Source organism: Schistocerca cancellata, chromosome 1 (genome assembly GCF_023864275.1).
Source record: "Schistocerca cancellata isolate TAMUIC-IGC-003103 chromosome 1, iqSchCanc2.1, whole genome shotgun sequence".
Classification (NCBI taxonomy): Eukaryota; Metazoa; Arthropoda; class Insecta; order Orthoptera; family Acrididae; genus Schistocerca; species Schistocerca cancellata.
The window spans coordinates 16,743,965-16,763,417 of NC_064626.1; the positions used below are offsets into that span (position 1 = coordinate 16,743,965).

Here is a 19,453-nt window from a genome sequence, read left to right on the forward strand (position 1 = left end):
GGCAGCAGAGGATCAAGTAGGTAAAAAGACGAGGGCTAGTAGAAATCCTTGGATAACAGAAGAAATATTGAATTTAATTGATGAAAGGAGAAAATATAACAATGCAGTAAATGAAGCAGGCAAAAAGGAATACAGACGTCTCAAAAATGAGACCGACAGGAAGTGCAAAATGGCTAAGCAGGCATGGCTACAGGACAAATGTAAGGATGTAGAGGCGTATCTCACTAGGGGTCAGATAGATACTGCCTACAGGAAAATTAAAGACTTTTGGAGATAAGAGAACCACTTGTATGAACATCAAGAGCTCAGATGGAAACCCAGTTCTAAGCAAAGAAGGGAAAGCAGAAAGGTGGAAGGAGTATATAGAGGGTCTATACAAGGGCGATGCACTTGAGGACAATGTTATGGAAATGGAAGAGGATGTAGATGAAGATGAAATGGGAGATACGATACTGCGTGAAGAGTTTGACAGAGCACTGAAAGCCCTGAGTCGAAACAAGGCCCCCGGAGTAGACAACATTCCATTGGAACTAATGACGGCCTTGGGAGAGCCAGTCCTGACAAAACTCTACCATCTGGTGAGCAAGATGTATGAAACAGGCGAAATACCCTCAGACTTCAAGAAGAATATAATAATTCCAATCCCAAAGAAAGCAGGTGTTGACAGATGTGAAAATTACCGAACAATCAGTTTAATAAGCCACAGCTGCAAAATACTAACACGAATTCTTTACAGATGAATGGAAAAACTAGTAGAAGCCGACCTCGGGGAAGATCAGTTTGGATTCCGTAGAAATACTGGAACACGTGAGGCAATACTGACCTTACGACTTATCTTAGAAGAAAGATTAAGGAAAGGCAAACCTACATTTCTAGCATTTGTAGACTTAGAGAAAGCTTTTGACAATGTTGACTGGAATACTCTCTTTCAAATTCTGAAGGTGGCAGGGGTAAAATACAGGGAGCGAAAGGCTATTTACAATTTGTACAGAAAACAGATGGAAGTTATAAGAGTCGAGGGACATGAAAGGGAAGCAGTGGTTGGGAAGGGAGTGAGACAGGGTTGTAGCCTCTCCCCGATGTTATTCAATCTGTATATTGAGCAAGCAGTAAAGGAAACAAAAGAAAAATTCGGGGTAGGTATTAAAATCCATGGAGAAGAAATAAAAACTTTGAGGTTCGCCGATGACATTGTAATTCTTTCAGAGACAGCAAAGGACCTGGAAGAGCAGTTGAACGGAATGGATGGTGTCTTGAAGGGAGGATATAAGATGAACATCAACAAAAACAAAACGAGAATAATGGAATGTAGTCGAATTAAGTCGGGCGATGTTGAGGGTATTAGATTAGGAAATGAGACACTTAAAGTAGTAAAGGAGTTTTGCTATTTGGGGAGCAAAATAACTGATGATGGTCGAAGTAGAGAGGATATAAAATGTAGACTGGCAATGGCAAGGAAAGCGTTTCTGAAGAAGAGAAATTTGTTAACATCGAGTATAGATTTAAGTGTCAGGAAGTCATTTCTGAAAGTATTTGTATGGAGTGTAGCCATGTATGGAAGTGAAACATGGACGATAAATAATTTAGACAAGAAGAGAATAGAAGCTTTTGAAATGTGGTGCTACAGAAGAATGCTGAAGATTAGATGGGTAGATCACATAACTAATGAGGAAGTATTGAATAGGATTGGGGAGAAGAGAGGTTTGTGGCACAACTTGACCAGAAGAAGGGATCGGTTGGTAGGACATGTTCTGAGGCATCAAGGGATCACCAATTTAGTATTGGAGGGCAGCGTGGAGGGTAAAAATCGTAGGGGGAGACCAAGAGATGAATACACTAAGCAGATTCAGAAGGATGTAGGTTGCAGTAGGTACTGGGAGATGAAGAAGCTTGCACAGGATAGAGTAGCATGGAGAGCTGCATCAAACCAGTCTCAGGACTGAAGACCACAACAAGAACAACAACAACAACAACAACAACAACAAGTTTAACACATATATTTCAGAATGACACAACACATATAACTCACAAAGGAAGTTGACAAGCAAGACATGTACATGTTAGCATTCGAATGAGCACTGAGTCCCACTCTAGCGGCCGCTGCTCAGCTGGCCGCTTAGGTGGCGCAGCTGATGCATGGCTGGCAGACAGCGCCGCACGTAGAGGACACGCGTAATTGCGCGGCGGTGCTTTGAATGATCGGCTAGTCACAACAGTTTTCAAAAATGTTCTTTGTGCCAAGTAATTCAATAACATAGCTAGTGTTTGAGAGGACCGCAGATTTTGAATGTCATAAGTAGGAAAACATGCTACCAGAAATTACCTAATTTGATAATTATTCAATATTTTCATCAGTGAAAATCTGGAATTAAGGATAGCACATTTGGGGTAATATGCAGTCTCATAACACCACAATTCTAGACATGTCATCTCAATAAATTATAATTCAAAATGTGGCTTTTCAAGAACATGTTTGGGATATCACATCCAGAAACACTCAAAATTACTTGTTAAAAAACAAGAAGCAAAAAAAGTGTTAAAAATTGCAACATTGTCAAAAATTCAATATATCGAACATGTTCACTTCTGCCATCAGCTGGTTGGAATGCAGGAAGACATGTGATGCAAGAGCATAACCTCTAGCACCCAATACACATATATTGCATATGATTTGGAAAAAATAAAAGTCCATTAAAATCATAACTTGGACCACACTTCTTAAAACAAATGAATGTCAGTCATTTAGCTTCTCTCCATTTGTGAATCACTACCATTAAATGATTAGGAATTGATATTTCAACAAACCATCAGTATATCATATGCCTTGTTAGCGTAACTATACTATGACACAATTTGATACAGTGTATAGTTCTGCCTTCACAAAGGTTTGAAGAACATATCAATAGTGGACTGTTTCTTTTGTCCTAATTTTAATATTGTGTTGTCCATTTTCATTAACATGCTCACCAATTCTTCAGCGACTTAAAACTTAAAATGTAATGCATAACAGTGTCCATTGCTTCAATAGTTTGTTGTCATGGACGTGCCACATTCAAAATATTCATCGAAGAAGAGGTAGTCAGTGTTTGCTCCTTACTCCATTATTTGTTGCCGTTGTTCAGTTGCAGTTTCTTCGTTTTCTGGTGTGTTGTCTTCTTTAATTATCCAATCAAAGCCAGCCTTCTTGAAGCAGTTTGAGATTGTGCTTTCTTCTATGGAATCAGAGGCAGTTTGTACAAAATGCATAGCATCTATGATTGTGGCCTTTCTCATTGTAGTATCAAGACAGTCTGGCCTCATTGCTACAAGAATTTTCCTGCATTTTTGTTTCAGGCATTTTATAATGCACATCTTGTTTAGGCACTGGTCAACAGCATGTAAAAATTTTACAAAATGCATTACACTGTGCTGTGTGTGATAATTATATTTATTCTGCTACTGGTTTCCGTCTTAAACCATTTTCAACAGCAGCTGTCCACTTTGTATGTTGTACAGCTGCCGTTGAAGATGGTTTAAGACTGAAACCGGTAGCAAAATAAATATCATTATCACACACAGCACAGTGAAATGCATTTTATAAAATTTTATAAAGCTTTGATCAAGTGGCTGAAAGTAGCTTGTACAATATGAAGAATAAAACAATACTTTTATAGTATACAGATAGGACATATCTTGGGTGTGTGCCGCAGACTGGTCAATAAGCAAGAGGATTTTCCTGTTTCTAACACCCAGCCTTGCATCCCAGGTATGCAAGAATTGTTGGAATATGGAAGCTGTTATCCATGTGTTCGCTTTAGCTGTATATTTTGATGGAAATGAAAATCAACATTGTGGACTCTTCGCCTTTCCAGTTATTAGTGGCACCAACTTTTCTGTTCCCCTTTCATTACAACATAATAAAACAGTTAGCCTCGTTTTATTAAATACTCTGCCATGGTATTTTTCTCCTCTCTGAACTCGAGCTTTATCAGGCAGAAGGTGAAAAAATAAGACCATTTTATCTGCATTAAAAATCTTTTTGGGACTGTACTTTTCTATCATTGATCGAAGATTATTTTCTCATGAGTGACCAATGTCAGTGTCAATGTTTATGCTTCCAGCCTTACCTCAAACACATTTATGCATTAAATTATGTCTGTTATTGAATCTTTCAATTCAACAATTGGATGCATTGAAATCTTGAATCCCAAGTGTTTGTGCCAAATATATGCTTTAGAATGGAACACACCACCATCAGTTAAAATATTCAAAGCACAAGCTTGTTTAACCACTTCAGTAGCACATTTTCCAGTTCTAGAAGCTGACCATTGTGCACTTGTTTTTGTTTGCTGTTTCACCCTTCAAAAGATGCTGCTTCAGTTACTTTTCATTTGCTCAGTATTGTATTTAATGTTGATGGAGGAATGTTCAGTTTCCATGCCATATCAGTATGCTTCTTGTGGGAATTTTTGTCCATTTCCTGAATAGTACTCCCCTTTTCTTCGTTTGTTAAATGTCTCAATCTGTTTTTATCTGTAAAGTGCCGGTATACTGTTTAACATAAGAAAGAAAAGAAGAAGAAATTATGGCTTGAGTGTCAAAGAAATGCTAAACACGAGAGAACACCAGTGACTGAGTTATGCACTGTTTGGTTCATTGTTTGGCCACTACAGAATTCGGAAGTCGCCGGAACTACTGCCAACTTATATGAACTACTCCCAAACATCATTTCTACCATACCACACAATCTGAATATAATAGAGGGAAACATTCCACGTGGGAAAAATATATTCAAAAAGAAAGATGATGAGACTTACCGAACAAAAGCGCTGGCAGGTCGATAGACACACAAACATACACACAAAATTCTAGCTTTCGCAACCAACGGTTGCCTCATCAGGAAAGAGGGAAGGAGAAGGAAAGACAAAAGGATATGGGTTTTAAGGGAGAGGGTAAGGAGTCATTCCTATCCCGGGAGCGGAAAGACTTACCTTAGGGGGAAAAAAGGACAGGTATACACTCGCACACACACATATCCATCCACACATACACAGACACCTGTCTGTGTATGTGTGGATGGATATGTGTGTGTGTGCGAGTGTATACCTGTCCTTTTTTCCCCCTAAGGTAAGTCTTTCCGCTCCCAGGATTGGAATGACTCCTTACCCTCTCCCTTAAAACCCATATCCTTTTGTCTTTCCTTCTCCTTCCCTCTTTCCTGACGAGGCAACCGTTGGTTGCGAAAGCTAGAATTTTGTGTGTATGTTTGTGTTTGTTTGTGTGTCTATCGACCTGCCAGCGCTTTTGTTCGGTAAGTCTCATCATCTTTCTTTTTGAATACCACACAATCTCTATGACTTGCAAAATTGCTAGCACCGAAAAACACTCTCTCCCTACTCTTTCCATATCCCATGTTCACAAACATTGTGCTCCCATCACTATCAGAACTCTCAGCGGCAAAAGTTGCAGCGGCCAAACAGTACCGATACTGCTGTATTTGAATGCACTAAGTAGGGAGGTAGAACATACAAAGTCATTTTAACATATATTTATTGTAATCGAGACTGAGACTTCCAAAAATGGATGTACTATGCAGGGAAAACATGGTTTGGGTGAGAGACTGTGGCAGCTATTCTCTCAGGTCACACATGTAAGAAGCCTTTAAGAAGAATGCAATAAAAAAAATAAAAAACAGTAGCCTGATGATGACACCACAGCTGTTTAAAGATAAACTAGTTTTAACAGTAGCTTTATATTGCCCATTTCAGATTCGCATTTGTATCTCATCTGTCAAACTAGCTGTAGCTGTACTACACAAATCCTGTACAGAGTTCATTTCATTTGCATTGGCATAATCTGTGCTGTTAGGTACCTTACCAGTTGTTGTTCCTTGCCTGGGATTAATTGATTTTTGACAACTTAGGACTACCTGCTTCCACTCATACAGTTAGAGGCATATTGGTGAACTCCCTCCTGCATCCTCCCCTTGTCAGTTGTGGCTCCATCCCATTGACCTTCAAGTTGATAAGGATGTGTCTCATGATTCCAGCAACATTTTGTTCTTTAATTGACTAATGTTTTCAAGCATTTATTTTCATAATAATTTTTCTTTTTAACTCACTTATTATTTTATAAATTCAATTATACAACTAAGATGTTAGTACTAGAATTCGTTTCACATTTGAGTGATTTCATTATGAAATTTACATTGTTGCCTGATACCTTCTGCACTCCCGTTTGTAATTGTATGTTTGTTTTTCATAGTGCCTGTATATGCTTCCAAAACTGACTGATTTTGTATTGTTCTCTTGTGGAACTGACTGATCATATAGAGTAAACAATTGAGCAAAATTATATAAAAATACCTACAGACCTCATTTGACTACTGCATTTATGGCTTTTCCAAATCCATTGAGTTACCAAAATTCAGGACACTGTACCATTGTGGTGCTTCAGCCAAAATGTCACTCCATTGTACCTTATGGGTAACCTGCATTAAAACTTGTAGTTTGGGTTTAGCAGCATGTGAATTACATGTGTTTCTGTCCTTCTCCTCATCTCTGAAGTTTTCACCAGAAATGAAACACCCATCAATTACCGAATTCAGAGTGGACCCACCAACATGTTGTTGGCTCTGTAAATGTCAACTGTGGTTGAAGCAGAATCCATCACAACCCATCAGTCTCTCAATAACTAAATGTTAAAGACTTTATTGCAGCCTAGCAAACTTGATAGTGGCTGGCAATGATTACAACATATCACTAATAATTTTATTCCGAACTGACTGGCAAACTAATTGGAGGAGTGAACAGAGAAAAAAACAACAAGAATTAACATGTCTGTGTGCTGACATAGTATGATAAATAGAACATAGCTTGAAATTTGTAACATAAATCATGGTAAATAGTAGTGGAACATAATTTCTTATGGCAATTGAGCGCTTTTTTGTAGCGTTCACAGTCAGAAGAGCCTGGCTATGAAGTGCCAAAATGTGGCTCTGTGTTCTTTTGCTGATATTGAACCATTGTTCATCAGTTAAGTTTTATTTCATGCTTACTTAGTTGACTACAGTATTTGTTTTGTATGTTACTTCTTCCATGAATCAAAATTTGTGGAGAACAGTACACACTTTCAGTAATTCACGTTGGCACTAAACATTATAAGAGCGAAGATCGGAAAGTAATGCACAATAATTTAGTACCAAGAAGTTTAACAGGTAAAAAAAAAAAAAACAAAGAAAATCACAAATGAACTTAACATATTTTGCCTACTTTTCCGCATAATCGCCAGTCTTCGTAACATATTTCTCCCATCATGGTACCAGTTTGAGAATACCTTATTTGTAGAAGTCCATTTGTTTGGCGCATAGCCATCTTTGAACTGATCATTTCACTTCAACATCTATCATAAAACGTTGATCGGCCAGGAATTTCTTCACGGTACCAAGTAGATAAAAGTCCGATCTTGCAAGGTCCAGTCTGTATGGTGGATGCTGGAACACCTGCCATCCAATGATTTTTTTTTCATGAACGGGAGCAGCAACAAAGGGATGAACATTGTCATGATGAAGTTTGACACCATCAGCATTGATGTTGTTGGCATATGTCACAAAGGGCATGACGCAACTTAACCAAAGTTTTAACATAAGTTGCATCATTGACAGTGGTCCCGTGTTCAGTGAAGTTCACCAGTAACACACCATGCATATCCCACAACACTGTCATGAGTACTTTCATAGTAGATTGTCACTTTGAATTATTTTCATGCTGGTAAACCAGCATGTTTCCACTCCATACAGGCCTGCTTGGTTTCAGGCTGTTTGTGGTACACCCACGATTCATTCACCAGCGGCAATTCCTTTCTGAAAATCATGTCCTTCTGCAGCATAAAGTGGTAAGCAATCCAAGCATGTCATCACTTGCTGGTCCTTATACTTGTCTGTCAGGTTCTTAGGCACTCAGCGAGCACTAACTTAATGAAATTTCAATGTGTCATGAACAGTATTGTACGCTGCACGTTAGGAAATGTTGAACTGCTGCAATAAGGTGTGCAGTTGCACATGCCTGTCGTTCAAAATTGCTGCGTCAATGGCTCTGACATTCTGCAGTGTTGTAGCTGTAACTGGCCACCCATAGCGTGGCGAATCACTAAGGTTCACAGGCCTCTCCTGGAACAATGTACACCACCTGGAGACACTGTTATGGTCCATACAGTCCCATACACATCACTCATGTCCCTGTGAATTTCACTCAGTTTGTGCCTTTTGGCTTACAAATATCAAATTACACATCGTTGCTATTCGCAAGTTGATGATAATAATATGCGTGACTTGTTTGTTTCGTAGTTCAGGCTTCTCTAACTAGAGCTGCACGCAAACACAAAATACCCTCTGTAGCACAAACTTCAAACTATAGCATTGTGAAATTTCAACATTCCAGCTGCAATACCAGGGGAGAAAAAAATATATATATATATAGTGTGTTGCTTTCCTATCCTACCTTGTACAGTACATCTTCACCACACTGGAGTGAATGTGTATAGTAGAACTGTCCTGAGTGGGATACCAAAGGGTTTTGTTTCACAGCAATTGCTCTTGAGGCTCTAATGTAATGCTGTATGATATAAAGTCCTCTGTGTTGCATTAATTTGTGGATATAGATACTCTTGATGTAAAACATTAGAGGCATAACCTAAATAAATATGCTGGCTGTGATCTAATTTGTGGATATAGATACTCTTGATGTAAAACATTAGAGGCATAACCTAAATAAATATGCTGGCTGTGATCTAGATTAATTTTCTTCTCATCAAAGTTTTTACATAAATCTCATCAGAAAATATGTGCTGAAATTGGTAAAATAATTGTAGGAACATGTAAGCTGCAATTTTGTGCCTGCAACACCTCGCTTATACCAAGTGAGGCTTGGAATGGGCTATTTGGAGCTACCACAAGTTGAGGTTCCTCATGGCAAGCTTGTGAATTCACTGCTGAATAATAGAAATGTATATATACTCGACTGTTACCCCGATGTATATGTTTGGTAAGTCATTCGAGAAGAGTATTGTTTATTTACTTCAGTATTAATGATTGAAAACAAAATTTACTAAGAAAATATTTGCTGTTGAAGGTTTGGGAAAAAGTCTACTCGTCTTGTACGAGCAGCTGCTGTGAAGCTCTCTCAAGAACTATTCAGCATGATTTCAAGACCAGAGTATGCATTAGTAAGCAGAGTCCAAGAAGGAACAGAAACACAGGTATTACATCTTGCTACAACATAATATTTCTTAATTTATGTTATGTAGATTTGTTAGGATTTTTTAAAACCTTCATTTTTGTTTCAGATTTTCAAATCAAAGTTCAGTGGCTGGGATGAAGTTATAGCAGTTGATTTTACACGAACTGCTGAATCAGTACAGAAGACTGGAGCTGATCTTACTAAATGGGCTCGACAGCAAGAAACAAAGGTGAATTACTTGCCTGCATTACTTCATATTGACTTAAGAATATGTTTATTTTTAAAGTTAGCTATTTTTAAGTTGCGTTTTGTTGTAAAGTTCTGACAAAGCTGCAAATATATTCTCTGGGTGTGTTTAAAAACAATGAAGTTAAATAATTTCAAACAATTAGCAAGTTGCTGAAGAAAAACTGCTGATGATATAATAACAGTGAGAAGTGTTTTGACACATTTTAGTTTCAGTGACATGTTTTATTAAACTTTATTCACTGAAAAAGCTATTTCATAGCAAATTGATTAATATTGTTTAAATTACTGCTGACTTCCTAATGTTCAGAGTTAAATGACTAATTGGAAATTAAAACAGTATTACATTTAACTTCTGTACAAACCTGTTTTTACATTCCCAGAATTAACATTTTTTCACTGATTACAACATTGTTTTACGGCACAGAAAATTTGAATTAAATGCCTTCAGCCATAATTTTTTTAATGTTTTATTAAATTGTGCTATGCATTTCAGATCCTGTGGGTCCATCTTTAGGCACAAATCATCTAATACATAATTTACCTTTGCTCTCAAGTGAGGTGAAATGCATTTTCATATTTCGTGAATCGAGTGCAGAAATACCTAAGAAACAGTGGAAAATATGAAACCTATGTCTAAAAACGGCCTTGCTGTGCTGGTACTGCGAACGGCTGAAAGCAAGGGGAAACTACAGCCGTAATTTTTCCCGAGGACATGCAGCTCTACTGTATGATTAAATGATGATGGCGTCCTCTTGGGTAAAATATTCCGGAGGTAAAATAGTCCCCCATTCGGATCTCCGGGCGGGGACTACTCAGGGGGACGTCGTTATCAGGAGAAAGAAAACTGCCGTTCTACGGATCGGAGCGTGGAATGTCAGATCCCTTAATCGGGCAGGTAGGTTAGAAAATTTAAAAAGGGAAATGGATAGGTTAAAGTTAGATATAGTGGGAATTAGTGAAGTTCGGTGGCAGGAGGAACAAGACTTGTGGTCGGGTGATTACAGGGTTATAAATACAAAATCAAATAGGGGTAATGCAGGAGTAGGTTTAATAATGAATAAAAAAATAGGAGTGCGGGTTAGCTACTACAAACAGCATAGTGAACGCATTATTGTGGCCAAGATAGACACAAAGCCCATGCCTACTACAGTAGTACAAGTTTATATGCCAACTACCTCTGCAGATGATGAAGAAATAGATGAAATGTATGACGAGATAAAAGAAATTATTCAGGTAGTGAAAGGAGACGAAAATTTAATAGTCATGGGTGACTGGAATCCGTCAGTAGGAAAAGGGAGAGAAGGAAACATAGTAGGTGAATATGGATTGGGGGGAAGGAATGAAAGAGGAAGCCGCCTTGTAGAATTTTGCACAGAGCATAACTTAATCATAGCTAACACTTGGTTCAAGAATCATAAAAGAAGGTTGTATACCTGGAAGAATCCTGGAGATACTAGAAGGTATCAGATAGATTATATAATGGTAAGACAGAGATTTAGGAACCAGGTTTTAAATTGTAAGACATTTCCTGGGGCAGATGTGGATTCTGACCACAATCTATTGGTTATGAACTGCAGATTGAAACTGAAGAAACTGCAAAAAGGTGGGAATTTAAGGAGATGGGACCTGGATAAACTGAAAGAACCAGAGGTTGTAGAGAGTTTCAGGGAGAGCATAAGGGAACAATTGACAGGAATGGGGGAAAGAAATACAGTAGAAGAAGAATGGGTAGCTCTGAGGGATGAAGTAGTGAAGGCAGCAGAGGATCAAGTAGGTAAAAAGACGAGGGCTAATAGAAATCCTTGGGTAACAGAAGAAATATTGAATTTAATTGATGAAAGGAGAAAATACAAAAATGCAGTAAATGAAGCAGGCAAAAAGGAATACAGACGTCTCAAAAATGATATCGACAGGAAGTGCAAAATGGCTAAGCAGGGATGGCTAGAGGACAAATGTAAGGATGTAGAGGCTTGTCTCACTAGGGGTAAGATAGATACTGCCTACAGGAAAATTAAAGAGACCTTTCGAGAGAAGAGAACCACTTGTATGAATATCAAGAGCTCAGATGGCAACCCAGTTCTAAGCAAAGAAGGGAAGGCAGAAAGGTGGAAAGAGTATATAGAGGGTTTATACAAGGGCGATGTACTTGAGGACAATATTATGGAAATGGAAGAGGATGTAGATGAAGACGAAATGGGAGATAAGATACTGCGTGAAGAGTTTGACAGAGCACTGAAAGACCTGAGTCGAAACAAGGCCCCGGGAGTAGACAATATTCCATTTGAACTACTAATGGCCTCGGGAGAGCCAGTCATGACAAAACTCTACCATCTGGTGAGCACGATGTATGAGACAGGCGAAATACCCTCAGACTTCAAGAAGAATATAATAATTCCAATCCCAAAGAAAGCAGGTGTTGACAGATGTGAAAATTACCGAACTATCAGTTTAATAAGTCACAGCTGCAAAATACTAACGCGAATTCTTTACAGACGAATGGAAAAACTGGTAGAAGCCGACCTCGGGGAAGATCAGTTTGGATTCCGTAGAAATGTTGGAACACGTGAGGCAATACTGACCTTACGACTTATCTTAGAAGAAAGATTAAGAAAAGGCAAACCTACGTTTCTAGCATTTGTAGACTTAGAGAAAGCTTTTGACAATGTTAACTGGAATACTCTCTTTCAAATTCTGAAGGTGGCAGGGGTAAAATACAGGGAACGAAAGGCTATTTACAGTTTGTACAGAAACCAGATGGCAGTTATAAGAGTCGAGGGGCATGAAAGGGAAGCAGTGGTTGGGAAAGGAGTAAGACAGGGTTGTAGCCTCTCCCCGATGTTATTCAATCTGTATATTGAGCAAGCAGTAAAGGAAACAAAAGAAAAATTCGGAGTAGGTATTAAAATTCATGGAGAAGAAGTAAAAACTTTGAGGTTCGCCGATGACATTGTAATTCTGTCAGAGACAGCAAAGGACTTGGAAGAGCAGTTGAACGGAATGGACAGTGTCTTGAAAGGAGGATATAAGATGAACATCAACAAAAGCAAAACGAGGATAATGGAATGTAGTCAAATTAAGTCGGGTGATGCTGAGGGAATTAGATTAGGAAATGAGACACTTAAAGTAGTAAAGGAGTTTTGCTATTTAGGGAGTAAAATAACCGATGATGGTCGAAGTAGAGAGGATATAAAATGTAGACTGGCAATGGCAAGGAAAGCGTTTCTCAAGAAGAGGAATTTGTTAACATCGAGTATAGATTTAAGTGTCAGGAAGTCGTTTCTGAAAGTATTTGTATGGAGTGTAGCCATGTATGGAAGTGAAACATGGACGATAACTAGTTTGGACAAGAAGAGAATAGAAGCTTTCGAAATGTGGTGCTACAGAAGAATGCTGAAGATAAGGTGGGTAGATCACGTAACTAATGAGGAGGTATTGAATAGGATTGGAGAGAAGAGAAGTTTGTGGCACAACTTGACTAGAAGAAGGGATCGGTTGGTAGGACATGTTTTGAGGCATCAAGGGATCACAAATTTAGCATTGGAGGGCAGTGTGGAGGGTAAAAATCGTAGAGGGAGACCAAGAGATGAATACACTAAGCAGATTCAGAAGGATGTAGGTTGCAGTAGATACTGGGAGATGAAGAAGCTTGCACAGGATAGAGTAGCATGGAGAGCTGCATCAAACCAGTCTCAGGACTGAAGACCACAACAACAACATGTCTAAATTTCTCATACAGGAAAATACATTTCACCTCACTAAAGAGCAAAGGTAAATGATGTATTAGACAATTTGTAACTGAAAAAGGACCCACAGGGTCCAAAATGCATTGTGTAATTTAATAAAATATGAAAAAAATGCATCTGAAGGTGTTTTTATTGAAGCTTCCACTATATTGAATACAGTCACATTCACAGCTGCAAATTCTGGATAAAATTAATTTTTTTTATTTGTCCCTTCAAATTCTCTATGTTCAAAATCTTTTGCTTTTGCATTGTTGTAAGTCTCCCACAGTTTACTTTTAATAAACCAACATTAATGAGGCAAAACAAAAATAGAAAAAGAACATGTAATTGAGATACCTACAGCAGGAAAGGCCTGGTAGAATGTGAATACTGTGGGTGTAAAAGACACCATTCACCGAAGTGGAGAAGTGTAGAGACATTGGCAGGCACAAATGAAAAAGATTAGTTTCTGCCTTTTTGTGAGTAATTGAGATATTTATTTAATCCACATATACATTTAGGTACAAGGCTGTACTAATTTTAATTCTCTTGCCAGTGTGAGGTAAATGCATACATTGCTATAAAAGTGAACATCAGAAATTATCAGTTTTTTGTTACAAAAACCAACTTAGAGCAATATACACTAACAGCTTTACAAGAAGACATTACAATTGAAACCTTCTTCCGAGTAACATCATTTCTCTATTAATAAACACTTCAGTTTATTCTGTAAGTTATTGAAATGATCTTTATTTATTCCTGTCAGAGGTACACTAAAATGAACACATATACAATACATACAAAGAAAAATATACAGTATTCAACCAGAATTGGGCAACTTTGATAGCATTGGGTGCTGCAGATGTTAAGTCCTTCATGCTACAGCTGATTGGGCATAAGTTACATTTGAAGAGATGCTGGGTTGTCTGCAATTCACCACATTCGCACAGTGTTGTGTTGGCATTTGGCAGTTGGAAGTTCCATTTAAGGAGATTGTCTCTCGATCTTGCAAGTTCGGTCTGTAGTCTGTTCAAGGACTTCCAGATGACCCACTTCTCCACTTGTCCAGACAGCTGGGATTCTAGTGGTGTCATCCAGTTTGACAGGTGTTGGCATCTTTCTTTCCATGTGGTGAGTCGGGTAGCCACAGCTGATCCTTCTAAGGGCTTTGCAGTTGTTAGGAAACTCTTCCTGGACTTCAGTCTTGGCTTGGCAGGTTGATGTCCAAAGAGTGGATGTGAGGTCACTGTATTTGGTTTATGCCTCTCAATGTTAGCGGCGACCTCTCTTCTGATGTCACATGGAGCAATCCCAGCGAGATATTGAACTTTGTTCATGGGGGTTGGCCTTAGGCAACCTGTAACAATCCTACAGCTGTCATTTACGGCTACATCTACCTGCTTTGCATGTACTGAATTGTACCACACTGGGCTAGAGTACTCTCCTGCAGAATAGCATAAGGCAAGAGCTGTTGTTTTGTGTATCCCAGATTGGTCCCGCCAGTTTCTGAAGAAGGCAGTTTCTGGAGAATACTTTCTGCTTCAGCTTCACACAATGTTCCTTGTAGGTTAGTGTACTGTCAAGAGTGACACCCAAATACCTGGGGTAGGAACAATATTCTAGTGCAACGCCATTCCAGAATATTTCAAGTTTCCTATCAGCTTGTTTATGTTTTTGATGGAAAGAACACACTTGCATTTTCGTACGGTTGGGTGTGAGTTGATTCTTTTCATAGTAAGTACCAAGCTGTTGTAGACCGTGTCCAAGCATTATCTCTACATCTTCAAACTAATTGCCCTGGGCAGCAAGAGCAAGATCATCAGCATATATGAAACTTTTGCATCCTTCTGGCTGTGGTTTATTGTTAGTGTAAACATTAAATAAAATAGGTGACAGTACATTTCCTTGAGGTTAAATGATGGTAGTCTGTTACAAAAATTGTTTCTATTGTATGTAAACTGTGATTGCAGCGTCTTCATTGCTTGCAATTCTGTGAAAGTTTTCCCCTCTCCACCCTGTGTTGTACTTAGGTATGTAAGTGTTCATTACATTATGTTCTGAATTTAGTTTCTCAGATATGGCCTGCAGGTTGTACATAGTGTAGCTAGTAAGTATTTTATATTTTCTGGTGATTTCTTTATTAGGCGCTCTCGCTTGTTTACCTTGGATACCTCTCTTACTGGTTCATTTTATTGTACTTTATTTTATTTTTTTATATATTCTAAGAATTCTGTCTGTATAGACTAATGGTGTCCATCCCAGATCAAAGTACCACACTGAAGATGCAACTGTATGTAACGAAAATATATTTGTTCTAAAATGTCATGGTCCAGGGAGGTTTGGACACTTTTCAGTAAATATACATATTTTTGCTAGCTTTTTTACAAATGTGATGTATATGATCTTTCATGACTGGTGTTCATCCACAATGATACCCAAAAAAATTGTGTTTATATGTATAACTAAGTGCCAGTTTGAAATTGTGGTTCACTCGTTGATATATCAGACTTCATCACCTGCAGGAAAGCACTGTGATAATGTTGTTGTTGTTGTTGTGGTCTTCAGTTCTGGGACTGGTTTGATGCAGCTCTCCATGCTACTCTATCCTGTGCAAGCTTCTTCATCTCCCAGTGCCTACTGCAGCCTACATCCTTCTGAATCTGCTTAGTGTATTCACCTCTTGGTCTCCTTCTACGATTTTTACCCTCCACGCTGCCCTCCAATACTAAATTGGTGACCCCTTGATGTCTCAGAACATGTCCTACCAACCGATCCCTTCTTCTAGTCAAGTTGTGCCTCAAGCTCCTCTTCTCCCCAATTCTATTCAATATCTCCTCATTAGTTATGTGATCTACCCATCTAATCTTCAGCATTCTTCTGTAGCACCACATTTCGAAAGCTTCTATTCTCTTCTTGTCTAAACTATTTATCGTCCACATTTCACTTCCATACATGGCTACACTCCATTCAAATACTTTCAGAAACGACTTCCTGACACTTAAATCTACACTCAATGTTATCAAATTTTTCTTCTTCAGAAACGCTTTCCTTGCCATTGCCGGTCTACATTTTATATCCTCTCTACTTCGATCATCATCAGTTATTTTGCTCCCCAAATAGCAAAACTCCTTTACTACTTTAAGTGTCTCATTCCCTAATCTAATTCCCTCAGCATCACCCGACTTAATTCGACTGCATTCCATTATCCTAGTTTTGCTTTTGTTGATGTTCATCTTATAACCTCCTTTCAAGACACTGTCCATTCCATTCAACTGCTCTTCCAAGTCCTTTGCTGTCTCTGATAGAATTACAATGTCATCGGCGAACCTCAAAGTTTTTATTTCTTCTCCATGGATTTTAATTCCTACTCCGAATTTTTCTTTTGTTTCCTTTATTGCTTGCTCAATATACAAATTGAATAACATTGGGCAGAGGCTACAACCCTGTCACACTCCCTTCCCAACCACTGCTTCCCTTTCATACCCCTCGACTCTTATAACTGCCATCTGTTTTCTGTACAAATTGTAAATAGCCTTTCGCTCCCTGTATTTTACCCCTGCCACCTTCAGAATTTGAAAGAGAGTATTCCAGTCAACATTGTCAAAAGCTTTCTCTAAGTCTACAAATGCTAGAAACGTAGGTTTGCCTGTCCTTAATCTTTCTTCTAAGATAAGTCGTAGGGTCAGTATTGCCTCACGTGTTCCAACATTTCTACGGAATCCAAACTGATCTTCCCCGAGGACGGCATCTATGAGTTTTTCCAGTCGTCTGTAAAGAATTCACGTTAGTATTTTGCAGCTGTGACTTATTAAACTGATAGTTCAGTAATTTTCACATCTGTCAACACCTGCATTCTTTGGGATTGGAATTATTATATTCTTCTTGAAGTCTGAGGGTATTTCGCCTGTCTCATACATCTTGCTCACCAGATGGTAGAGTTTTGTCAGGACTGGCTCTCCCAAGGCTGTCAGTAGTTCTAATGGAATGTTGTCTACTCCGAGGGCCTTGTTTCGACTCATGTCTTTCAGTAATCTGTCAAACTCTTCACGCAGTATCTTATCTCCCATTTTATCTTCATCTACATCCTCTTCCATTTCCATAATATTGTCGTCAAGTACATCGCCCTTGTATAGACCCTCTATATACTCTTTCCACCTTTCTGCTTTCCCTTCTTTGCTTAGAACGGGGTTTCCATCAAAGCTCTTGATATTCATGCAAGTGGTTCTCCTTTCTCCAAAGGTCTCTTTAATTTTCCTATATGCAGTATCTATCTTACCCCTCTACATCCTTACATTTGTCCTCTAGCCATTCCTGCTTAGCCATTTTGCACTAACTGTCGATCTCATTTTTGAGACATTTGTATTGCTTTTTGCCTGCTTCATTTATTGCATTTTTATATTTTCTCCTTTCATCAATTAAATTCAATATCTCTTCTGTTACCCAAGGGTTTCTACTAGCCCTCGTCTTTTTACCTATTTGATCCTCTGCTGCCTTCACTATTTCATCCCTCAAAGTTACCCATTCTTCTTCTACTGTATTTCTTTCCCCCATTCCTGTCAGTTGTTCCCTTATGCTCTCCCTGAAACTCTGTACAATCTCTGGTTCTTTCAGTTTATCCAGGTCCCATCTCCTTAAATTTCCACCTTTTTTGCAGTTTCTTCAGTTTTAATCTACAGTTCATAACCAATAGATTGTGGCCAGAGTCCACATCTGCCCCTGGAAATGTCTTACAATTTAAAACCTGGTTCCTAAATCTCTGTCTTACCATTATATAATCTATCTGATACATTTTAGTATCTCCAGGGTTCTTCCATGTATACAACCTTCTTTCATGATTCTTAAACCAAGTGTTAGCTATGATTAAGTTATGCTCTGCGCAAAATTCTACCAGACGGCTTCCTCTTTCATTTCTTAGCCCCAATCCATATTCACCTACTATGTTTCCTTCTCTCCCTTTTCCTACGCTTGAATTCCAGTCACCCATGACTATTAAATTTTCGTCTCCCTTCACTATTTGAATAATATCTTATATCTCCTCATACATTTCATCAATTTCTTCGTCATCTGCAGAGCTAGTTGGCATATAAACTTTTACTACTGTAGTAGGCGTGGGCTTCGTATCTATCTTGGCCACAATAATGCGTTCACTATGCTGTTTGTAGTAGCTTACCCGCATTCCTATTTTCCTGTTCATTATTAAACCTACTCCTGCATTACCCCTATTTGACTTTGTATTTATAACCCTGTATTCGCCTGACCAAAAGTCTTGTTGCTCCTGCCACCGAACTTCACTAATTCCCACTATATCTAACTTTAACCTATCCATTTCCCTTTTTAAATTTTCTAACCTACCTGCCCGATTAAGGGATCTGACATTCCACACTCCGATCCGTAGAACGCCAGTTTTCTTTCTCCTGATAACAACGTCCTCCTGAGTAGTCCCCACCCGGAGATCCCAATGGGGGACTATTTTACCTCCGGAATATTTTACCCAAGAGGACGCCATCATCATTTAATCATACAGTAAAGCTGCATGCCCTCGGGAAAAATTACGGCCGTAGTTTCCCCTTGCTTGCAGCCGTTCGCAGTACCAGAACAGCAAGGCTATTTTGGTTAGTGTTACAAGGCCAGATCAGTCAATCATCCAGACTGTTGCCCCTGCAACTACTGAAAAGGCTACTGCCCCTCTTCTGGAACCACACGTTTGCCTGGCCTCTCAACAGATACCCCTCCGTTGTGATTGCACCTACGGTACGGCTATCTGTATCGTTTAGGCACGCAAGCCTCCCCACCAACGCCAAGGTCCGTGGTTCATGGGGGGATTATGTAAGTAGTAAGTATGTAATTCGTTAAGTAAATCCACAAAATCTCCCCCCCCCCCCCCTCCTCCAGCACAGCAGCCATAGTCGTCCCAACCTCTTCTTCTTTAGCATCCATGGCACTACCAATTTCTGACATAAAAATGTAAATGGCTTCTTCTCACCAGGAAAACACTCATCCTCCATCGTGCATTGGGGCTGCATGGTGCTGACATTTGCATTTCGCATCTGCATATAAATAAAAAAAAAGCACGCACAGTATGTGCGTCTTTCATCTGCAGAGTAGAAAGGAAGTGGGACATGTAGTTATCTTGAATAGCAACATGTACCACCACACAGTGGTGGTGTAAATAAAGTAACATTTATATTTAGATTATGATGATGCTGGCAAGGTGTTGGCTTTCATGTAGTGTTGACCAACATTCCACAGTAAACTTTCTTGATCTCT

The 19,453-nt window shown here is 38.9% G+C and overlaps 1 protein-coding gene across 1 annotated transcript in view; it reads left to right on the top strand.

Moving 5' to 3' along the window:
- Positions 1 to 19,453, top strand: part of LOC126164465 (protein flightless-1) — a 167,036-nt gene that overhangs the window by 111,256 nt on the left and 36,327 nt on the right. Inside the window, exons 14-16 of the mRNA XM_049920242.1 lie at positions 8,848 to 9,020; positions 9,108 to 9,234; positions 9,322 to 9,444. Of these exons, the coding sequence (XP_049776199.1) occupies positions 8,848 to 9,020; positions 9,108 to 9,234; positions 9,322 to 9,444 (423 nt within the window). The remainder of the gene's footprint in view (positions 1 to 8,847; positions 9,021 to 9,107; positions 9,235 to 9,321; positions 9,445 to 19,453) is intronic.